A 10435-nucleotide genomic window follows, 5' to 3' on the forward strand; every position below is an offset into this window, starting at 1 on the left:
TACACTAAAGCAGTAAAATCCCTGCCAGAGAAAGCGATTCTTGTCTCAGGCACACATTCATTCTTTCAACCATTTTGTGCTGAAGAGTATGTTCAGTCTCAATGTATGTATAATTATCATGATGTTGGATTTCATGCTTCATACATGTATGCAGCACAGCACCTGTAGATCAGTAACATACTGTAGATAGGCTGGGCGTCTAGCACTTCAATCAGTCTTGCCCATTCTTTTAAGAACAATTCTGCTTTCAATTATCAATTAAGGCTCAATAAAGATCTTTTTGATATGCCCGCAAATACTGCATACATGTATGTTTTATTAAGTACCCTCTGGGGCTTATTCACTCCATACTTGCTCCCTCATTTGTATTTTCTTCAGTCCGGTAAATAAATAAGAGAGTGGGAACTTAACGGAGAGAGAGGGCCATAACAGAACTTATATGGTAACTGTATTGGTATTTAATGGTACGTTCTAACATGTGCATAATACTGTGGTACTGAACATGTACTGGTGCTAATAATGCCTGTGTTTTGGTTCATTGTACTGTACATGTCAATGCTAATTTTATGTCCAACAAAAAAAAAAACAAAGGTACTAAGGAGTACGTGAAGCCTTATGAGACTGTATGTTTTTGTTTTGCAGATTTGTTTCGAGGTCAGCATTGAAATAATGTCTCAAGAAGTGCCTGAATCAAAAGTCCATTCTTCTTCTGATGCAAAATTGAAAGTAACTCTTCTTGGTAGCGAGTGGAGCTCATCAGCTGGTGGTTTGTCAACACTAAACAGAGAGCTTGCAATTCATCTCTCACAACATCCTAAAGTTGAAGTCTCTCTCCTGGTCCCAGAGGGTGCTTGTAAAGATGAAGACAAAACAGAGGCTAAGAGTTATGGAGTAACTGTTGTTGATGCCAAGAAACGCCCAGGCTATGAACCTCTGGATTGGTTAGGCGTCCCACCTAAAGACCACAGAATGGACATTGTTGTTGGTCATGGTGTGAAGCTTGGCCGGCAAGTACAATTCATAAAAGATTCTCCCCACTTTTCCAATTGCAAATGGGTTCAAGTGGTGCACACAGCTCCTGAAGACCTCAGTAAGTACAAAAGCTACTCTCATTCCATTTCAAAGGGTGAAAAGAAACATCAGGATGAAGTTGATCTCTGTGAAATGGCTGATCTGGTTGTGCCTGTTGGACCGAGGCTGGAAGATTCTTACTCTTCATATCTCCAAAAATGCAAGGAGAAGCAGGATATTTTCACTGTCACGCCAGGTCTTTTTGAGAGGGAATTTGGGGACTTAAAACAAGCTCCTAATGAGAGTGGTGAATTTAAAGTGTTGTTATGTGGTCGTGGTGATGATGAAGACTTTGAACTAAAGGGATACAACATTGCCGTTGAGGCATTTACTCATCACTTGCTTAAAAGTAAGCCTTATCATCTGATCTTTGTCGGTGCTTTTGAAGGAAAACAGGAAGAGGTAAGAGAAAAACTTCTCCAACGTGGTATCGCTGAAGAACAACTGACGGTCAGAAAGTTTGTGCAAAATAGAGAAAAGATGAAATACCTTCTGAATGAGGTTGATCTTGCCATTATGCCGTCCAGATCAGAGGGATTTGGTCTTGTTGCCCTTGAAGCACTGTCAGCTGGTTTACCCATTCTTGTTGGTAGCAAGTCTGGATTTGCGAGAGCATTAGAGAACATTCCTTATGGAAAATCATGGATAGTTAACTCAGATGACCCCACAAAGTGGGCAGAGGCAATTGAAGGTGTCCGTGCCAGTCATGCAGTGCGGCTTGAAGAGATCAAGCTTCTGAGAGCTTCTTATGACAACAAGTACAGTTGGAAGGAACAATGTGAAGCCTTTGTGGAAATGATGTGCAGAATGGTTGATGGTATGAGTTCTTACTTGGTGTTCATCGTTTCCATTCCAAATGCAACTGCAAATTCAGGGAGAGTAACAGACACCCTGTAGTTATAATTATAAACACAGTTAACTCCAAGAGGAAAATTTATTGTCCTGTATGAGTTGGTTCTAACCTTTCAGTCTCTTAAAGAAATCCCATTGTGTGACTGTTGAAATGAAAATGAAAGCTATTGACCAGTACAATTCTGAAAGACTAGTTGTTTATCAAGATCGTAATAATAGTAATAGAACTTTGGATATGTTTCAGTTTTTTATGGCATTCTTGAGAGTTAAAGTTTCAAATACCGTGCAAAGTCGCTGCCTTAATACTCACTCAGTCTATCTTAAAGAGAATTTACTCGCTCATTATTTTCAAGTGTTCAGTGGGCACCATCTATTTCTATTTCTTGCTGATAGTGTTATTGCCCAATTGTTAAGTTTGAAACCTCATTCTTTCATGGCTCCATTAATTTTTTAAGCCTTTTACCCCTGATATCAAAGAACGAATTCTCCTATCTTGTCCCCATACTTTTGTTTTCAAAGTACTGGGTAGAAGTTATTAAAATATCAAGAAAATTAACCTTGGGTGATCATTTCTGTAATTCTTATGAACTCAGGGGTTAAATAAGCATTGATATTAGAATGACTGCGATGTATTTGTGAATAAACAGTCTATTCTTTTAAACAGTCTTTTCTATTCTTCTATTCAATTTGATGCTGATCACTGTTTGGGAATAAAGGGTTTTAGAGATGAACCCAAAATATTGAATGAGAGTGTCTACTTTTTTACAGGCCCTTCCAGCACCACTGTTAAAACTGCAAAGGAAGAGTCCCCTGCTAAACCGACGTCAGCTGCAGTCACACCAGATAAAGGTCCTTCACAGGAACGACATCGGCTCGATCAAGAAGCGAAAGGAAAGCCAAGCATTTCAGGAACCTCTTTTGACCCCATAGGTATGAAGCTTGATTTCTTTTAGATATAAATTTAGTTATCATCGCTCCATGCATTAGCTTATAGGTTGGGTTTTAGTTGTATTTAAGTCTGCCCCTTGGACTACCTTTTCCCTGGACTGGTCCACGGAGTTACATAAACTACATGACTGTACATGAAACGATTGAGGGTGGTTTGAGCATGTTATCAGGAGAAAGTTCAAAAGAAGAGAAGAAAGACAGTCAAGTTCGAGTCAAGTTCAGTTTCTTCGATTCTGTTATCTTTTTCCTTTTGCTTTTGTCTTCGTCTTGATCAAAGGCTGTGATTGTGATTCATGTTTTTATAATGATGTGCCAACTGATGTTCAAAGCATTATTGTCAACGCGATCGCGAGGATTTATTGTTGGTAGCAAATTAATCACAGTCCTCATTCATTCTCGTCCAATGTTGTTCGTGACTAAAGCTTCAGTCACTATGCCTTGTGAAGTCCACTTGTTAGGAACATTAAAAACTCCCATGGCTGTCTACCCGAAGGGTATAGATTCTATGTTATCCTGGGTGTCCTGTGGACGCAACAAGATGGCGCTTGAGTGAGGCAGGTTTTTCTCAGCCATGGAAATGGGGTCTCTGCTTCAGGTGTACGCAACTACAGGTCTTAATCTTCCTAGGAAATTTATGAACACTAACCGATGTCTTATATCTTTCCACAGAATCACAGCGGTAATTGCTCTATAGCGATCGATAACGAAAAGTGTTGCAAATCTGAAAGTTTTACATTTTTTCCGTTTATCACAAGCACATCATTATATAAAAGAGAATAACAATCAGAAGGTATAAGAAAAAAAAAAAGAATTAAAAAAAAGAGAGAGAGAAAAAAATAAAAGTTGGACCCTGACTCGAACTTGACTCGGGCTGGAGCTTGACTCGTGCTACAAGTAAATTAGAAATAGTTGCACTGCTAGTGTGTTCGGAAGTGGTCAGAAAGATACCTAACATGTAAGAGATAAATACCGAGAACGGAGGTATTAATCCATATACATCGGCCCGAGGGATGTATATGGATTAATACCGACGTTCGAGGTATTTATCTGACTTATTTTATGAAATTATTCATGAAGGATCTTTATATAGCGATCCTTTGTTCAAGGGGACAAACGCCGGCTAATTAGTACCGTCACACTTAGGTGAGAAACGGAGAACAATAGAAGCAACCTGATGTGTGCGTTCCTCGCAGTACTGCGAAAAGTTGTTGCTCATTCCTCCGTGATAAGCGCTAGACTTTTTTTTGTGCTTTGATATTTTCTTTGTTCCTTTGTTTATATGTTCTATTGTGTAGCCGCTGCTAATCACTCAGCTCTCTACTTTCACTTTATTTGATATTTTCACCATTGCAAAGTAACTCATCCCGACGGTAAACAAATCCGTACCAGAACGGTTCTTGAAATACAAAGATTAAATAAAAGATGTTAAAAATAATACTACAAGTAAACGACATGGAATGAGCAACTGAGAAACAATAGAAAACGAACGACTAACACAAGAACGTACCTTATCGGTGATTCTACAGAGAATTAATCAAGACGGGAAGAACGGCGAGACACAACTATACAAAACTGAAAATGATGCGCACACTGAAAACTTATGCAAGAAAACTGGCTAAAAAAGGGTAAAAAGGGGTGACAGAAAGGCTATTTACATACATAATGAACTATAAAGGTGTGGGGGCGAAAGGTATGAAAGATGTAACACACACAAATAAAACAAAAGTAAGTGAAAATTAGTCGCGCAGAAAAATAAAATAAAAAGCTATAACTCGCTGTAACACACCGGCCCCCGAAAGGCGCATATAAGAAAGCCTTTCCAAAAAAACTAAGGTGTTCATAATGTCTGAGTTCAGTTATTTAACGTCACTGTCCAGGTTAGTCTCTTTCAAATAAAGCGCCTTCTAATAGGCAAAGTTTCTGCACGTCGCGTCGTAGAACCGAGGAGGCCGTCCTGACCAAGACCTGTCTCACGAAACCGTGCTTGTCAGGAAATACTTCTTGAACAATACCCTTCGGCCAAAATCCGCGAGGCGAAGCTTCGTCAACGACTAGAACCAAGTCACCAACAGCCAAGCTTGGGCGTATCCAACGCTTCCAAAACACATCAGCTAAATAATGTGCTTGCTTCCAACGCTTAGACGCATAAGACACGACATCACTGGTTTCTGTTGGAGACCGACAGACATTTGGACGAAGCAATAGCAACTTGCTCGGGGTCAAGGGTTCGAGGTCCTGCGGGTCACTAGACGGTGGCGTGAGAGGGCGATCGTTAAGGATCTTCTCAACTTCTGCCATGAAAGTAAGGAGAGTCTCGTCATCGACCAGTTGAACGCCTAAGAGTGAGCGGAAAATCTTGCGTATGGAACGGATTATTCTTTCCCAGACTCCGCCAGCATGACTTGCTAACGGTGGATTGAAGTGCCAAGTAACGCCTCGTCTTCTGAGACAATTGTCGATTCGGTCGATGTTCCATTTCTCCAAGGCGGTCTTAATTTCTACTTCTGCTCCTCTGAAGTTGGTTCCATTGTCACTAAAGACTTCAACTGGTGAACCGCGTCTGCTGACGAATCTTGAGAACGCTTGTATAAAGGAATCGCTGGTAAGATCGTGCGCAATCTCGATATGTACTGCTCGGACAGCTAAACACGTGAACAGACACCCGTATCTCTTCACATGACTTCGTTTTAACTTGACAAGAATTGGGCCGAAGTAATCCACTCCCACTGAAGAGAACGGAGGCGACTGTGGGGTTACCCTTGCTCTGGGAAGAGGTGCCATTACTTGCTGACATGGAGGAGCATTCCATTGACGACACTTCAAACACTTCCCAACAACACGACGAACAGCTGAATGTCCCTGAAGGATCCAAAATTTTCGTCTAATGCTGGAGAGGACTTGGTTTGCACCCACATGGCCTTCTGTTTCATGATACTCTTTAACAATTAGGTCGGTGACGTAATTCTTGCCAGGCAGAATCATTGGGTGTTTGGCGTTGAAACTAACAGGTGCCCTTTCAAGACGTCCTCCGACCCATATGATACCATTATGGATGAACGGACTCAGCTTACGTAGAGGACTGAGGTAACCCACGCATGCGAATCTCTTTCTGGATGGACGTGAGAGGCTTGAATCTAGAGAACTTGCTGAACGCTCCTTGGACAGAATTTCTAACTCTTTCGGGAAAGATTGGGCTTGAATGACTTGAACTATTTCTCTTGCCGCACGGGAAATTTCTCCAACCGTCAAATTGCCCACTCGTGGTGCTTTCTGGGACACGTGACTGAAGGTATTCTCGGAAACGTAACAACCAGGCGACGGATGCCTGAAGCTTGTTAAAGGAGGAGTGTGTCCAAAGTAGGCGCTCGAGGATGTCTTCTCTTAACACTAAGTGGATTTGTGGCTTTTTCCTTTTCAATTCTGGATCCTCTTCACAACAATCAAGTATCTGGAAAGGGGATTGTGGCCATTCACTCTCATGTCTGCGGAGGAAGGCTGGACCATTAAGCCAACTTTCAAACTTCTCTGTCTCTAGAATTGACAAACCACGGGAAGCGTAGTCTGCAGGATTGGACTGCGAGTCCACGTACCGCCACTGACATGGTGAGGACGCATCGTGAATTATCGACAATCTGTTAGCCACAAACGTCTGGAACCTCCTTGCCTCGTTGCGGATGTACTGAAGGACTATAGTAGAGTCTGTCCAGAACACAGTTTTGTGAACTTGAAGGTCAAGCTCGTCTTCGAGGAACTTATGCAATTTCGCCGCTACGGTTGCAGCGGTCAGCTCCATTCGAGGAATTGTGATAGTTTTCAAGGGTGCTACCCGTGCCTTTCCAAGGAGTAATCCACTGTGAATATGACCTGAAACATCTACAAGCCGGATATACGATGCTGCACCGTATCCTTTCTCCGACGCATCACTGAAGTGGTGCAGTTGAACATTAAGGAGGTTGCCAAACCCTCGAGGCTTCATACAACGTGGCCAGCTAACAAGCTTCAGTTTTGGAAGATTATCAACCCAACCACGCCACTCCGTTAGCTTCTCATCAGGAATTTGATCGTCCCAGCCGAAGTCTTGCTTGCACAGTTCTTGAAGGATCATCTTGGCCGGCAATACAAGAGGGGCTGCGAATCCTAGCGGATCGTACACACCAGAAACCAAGGACAATATCCCCCTTCTAGTATCAGCGACTTCTTTCTCGGAGACACGGAAGCTTAATGTGTCCTTCTCGACATTCCACTGGGTTCCCAAGGCTCGATCAATAGGCAAATCTTCAAAATCTAGAGTCATCACAGACGGTGCCCGCTCTGAAGCCGGTATAAACTCAAGAACTTCTCGGCAATTGCTTATCCACTTTGTAAGATGAAACCCGCCTTTGGAAAGCAAGTCCGTCAATTGGTGCACCAATCTTTTCGCATCAGGAACTGAGACCACAGACTTCAAGCAATCATCGACGTAGAAGTTGCAATAAACTGTGTCAACGGTCTGGACGTCAAATTCACTTTGATTATCACGTGCCGTTTTCCTGAGGGCAAAACTGGCACAACATGGCGATGATTTGGCGCCAAATAGATGTACTAACATCTGATGATCAACAAGGTTGTTTGAAGGATTGCCATCTTCCCACCAAAGAAACCGCAGGGCATGACAGTCGTCCAGTGCCACAAGTACCTGGTGGAACATCCGCTCTATGTCCGACATTAGTGCTATGGGTTCTTGCCGGAATCTGAGTAGAACACCTGCGAGATTATTCGTAAGATCCGGACCTTGGAGGAGTTGATCGTTCAAAGAAGTATCACGGAATCTTGCTGCGCAATCGAAAACAACTCTTACTTTCCCAGGTTTTTGGGGATGAAAAACTGGATGATGAGGCAAGTACCACAATGGTTTGTCATCAACGTAGACTTGGTCGTCGGGAACTCTCTTGGCGTGGCCCCTTGATATGTAGTCTTCAACAGTCGATCTGTACTTCTTAAAAAGGGGGGTGTCCTGTTGGAAACGTCTTTCTAGGAACCTCATTCTTCGTACAGCAACATCTCGGTTATTCGGTAGGCAAGGAGACTTGAAGCGCCATGGGAGAGGTAACTGATAGTGACCATTTCTAAGGCAGGCGGAACTCTCCAGAATGGCCAGGGCTCGTTGGTCTTCAATTGACATGGCTTGCTTCACACTAGATAAGGGCTCATTGAAGTCTGCGTCATATAACCTCTTAAGCTGGCTTGAGATCATCTCTTGGCCGCCACTAATAAAGTTGACATGCACTTCTGAACTCTTGCTATGTTCTAAAGGACCAATGAGTGTCCATCCAAGTAGCGTACGGGCTGCATAAGGCTGCTTTCTTTTACCGCATCTTTGTTCAAATACCCAATGGGCTTCAGGGTTGTCATTACCGATCAGGATCTCCACCTTTTGGTCTTCAAGCTTTGGAAACTCAATGCCGTGTAAATGAGACCATCCTCGAACATCTTCATCGGTTGGTATGCTCCGTCTTGAAACCGGGAGATGGTCCACTGTCCACACTTTGTTCAAATGTATACTGTCATCTGACTTGAGAGCCTTGACGTTCAATTCCACCTCAAAACCGCTTCTGGATCGGTCTTTCTCGTTTACGGTTGTAAGAGAGAACGTCATAGGTTTCCCTGACAAGCCCAGGGTTTCTGCCAAACTATTGGAGCAGAGAGTGATATCCGAGCCATCATCTAGGAAAGCGTATGTCTCTACCTCGGGACCGCCATCCGCACCACTGACTCTCACGGGAACTATACGCAGGCTCACACGAGGTTTTCCGGTACCAATGGCTGCACACTGGCCTTCATCACTAGCTCTGTCAACGTTTACCTTCTCAGGGGTATCCACTGTGGCCCTGTCAGCGGGTTGGTTCGTTTCTTCAAGGACTCTGTCGCCAGGAGGATGCAGCAACGAGTGGTGACGTTTCCCACATCCACTGAAGAGGCAAGCCCTAAATTGCCTGCAGCGCCTTACAAAGTGGTTGCTTCTCAGGCAGTTGATGCATAATCTTTTGTCCAACACAAACTTTCTACGTTCTTCATAGGATTTGTCTCTAAATTTGAAGCATCTCTCGAGATTATGATTACCATTGCAGAACAAACACGTAGTCACAGGAGCTTGCTTGTTTGCATGCTGCTTCGAGCCAAGAGCTTTCTGTGGACTCGGGATAGACGAGGTACCATTTGAACCTTGAGTCGCGAGAGTTGTTACTTTCACCGCAGGGGCATCGTCTGATTTTCTTCTTGCTCTATGTGTAATCCCTTTGTCTTCATTCGGTCTAGTACCAACCAATTTTCCGAAGGCAGTATTGGCTACAGCGGCTCTCTTTTCCACGAAATCTGTTAGGTGAGAGAACTCAGGTTCGATATCAGCTTCAATCAACTTGCTTGACACTTCTGCCCACTTCGCCTGGATGTGAGGTGGCAGGCGAATTACAACCTTTCTGAGAGTGTCCATCGAATTTATATCTGCTTTGTATCGCATATGCTCAGAGCTCATAACGCAATTTCTCATGTCTCTCGCTAGCTGCGACAGCTTCTCGGCGTCCGACGCTCGGATTTGAGGCCCCATAACAACTCTTTCAATAAACGCACGCACAATGATGTGTTTCTGACCGAAATTCTTCTGCAAGATATCTTTTGCTTCGCGGTAACCTTGCCCAGGAGGCAAGATAACACAGTTCTCGATGGCATCTTTTGCGACACCTGAGCAAAACTGGATCAGGTAGGACAGTCTTTCATCGTCCGCGTTAACTCTACGTTCCACATTGATTTCAAAGCTCTTTATAAATCGAGGATACTTCCTAGGATCGCCATCAAAGGAGATAACTTCCCTTTTCGGCATTTCGAGCCTTTCGAGGCCAGAGGACAAGTAGCGGACTGTTTTTTCCTGCTGTTGGCTCAAAAGGCGCTGAAGGTCTGAGGCTTCAATAACTGCTTCGTTTTTCTTATGATCTCTGGACTCTTTATTTGGTTCGACTGCTGGTAGCTCGCGTGACTTAGTTAGAAAACCAGACGAGAATTCATGAGCTTGTCCAGGATCCCTTTCACAAGACTGAAGATATTTTCCAATGGCTTCATCAGGCGTCTGTTTTGGCAATTGATTAAAGGACTCAAATACGCACTCGGAATCACTGCAAAAATCCACCTCGATCTGTGCCTGGTCAGCCTCAAATCTGGCCTTAAACAGCTCCTTTTCCTTGTCTAGACGCTGCCTCTCGTGCTCTAACTGTTGCAGACGACTTAGGAGCCTTAGTTCCTCTTCAACTTTCTTCACTTGAAGTCTGGCCTTCGCAAGCTTTACCTTGGACGACTGCGAAGCTTTGCTAATTCTCGAGCTACCACGTGAATCCCCGGTGAAAGAACGGGTAAGCCAAACTGAATCGTCATCTGGAAACGTATCATGCGGAATATCGCGTGAACTCTGTGGTGCTGCATCTCGAGGGATCTCGAGAGAAGGGCGTGGGATACCCTCGCGTGGGTATCCCTCGCGAGGACTCTCGCACGAAGAAGGGTGTGGCTGATTTCCCACGAACACACTGTCACGAGGAAC

General features: G+C 43.8%; 2 protein-coding genes across 2 annotated transcripts in view; one reads left to right on the forward strand and one right to left on the reverse strand.

Moving 5' to 3' along the window:
* Positions 1 to 646: 646 nt before the first annotated feature.
* The window catches only part of LOC146455554 (uncharacterized), a 31666-nt gene continuing 21877 nt past the window's right edge, over positions 647 to 10435 (forward strand). The window contains exons 1-2 of the mRNA XM_085094250.1: positions 647 to 1888; positions 2692 to 2853. Coding sequence (XP_084950376.1) covers positions 670 to 1888; positions 2692 to 2853 — 1381 coding nt within the window. The 5' untranslated portion in view covers positions 647 to 669. The remainder of the gene's footprint in view (positions 1889 to 2691; positions 2854 to 10435) is intronic.
* Positions 5933 to 10435, reverse strand: part of LOC146455555 (uncharacterized) — a 5303-nt gene continuing 800 nt past the window's right edge. The window contains exon 1 of the mRNA XM_085094249.1: positions 5933 to 10435. This exon is cut by the window's right edge and continues 800 nt beyond it. Within this exon, the coding sequence (XP_084950375.1) occupies positions 5939 to 10435 (4497 nt within the window). The 3' untranslated portion in view covers positions 5933 to 5938.

Source organism: Pavona decussata, unplaced genomic scaffold, assembly GCF_977016875.1.
Source record: "Pavona decussata unplaced genomic scaffold, jaPavDecu1.1 SCAFFOLD_273, whole genome shotgun sequence".
NCBI classification, from domain to species: domain Eukaryota; kingdom Metazoa; phylum Cnidaria; class Anthozoa; order Scleractinia; family Agariciidae; genus Pavona; species Pavona decussata.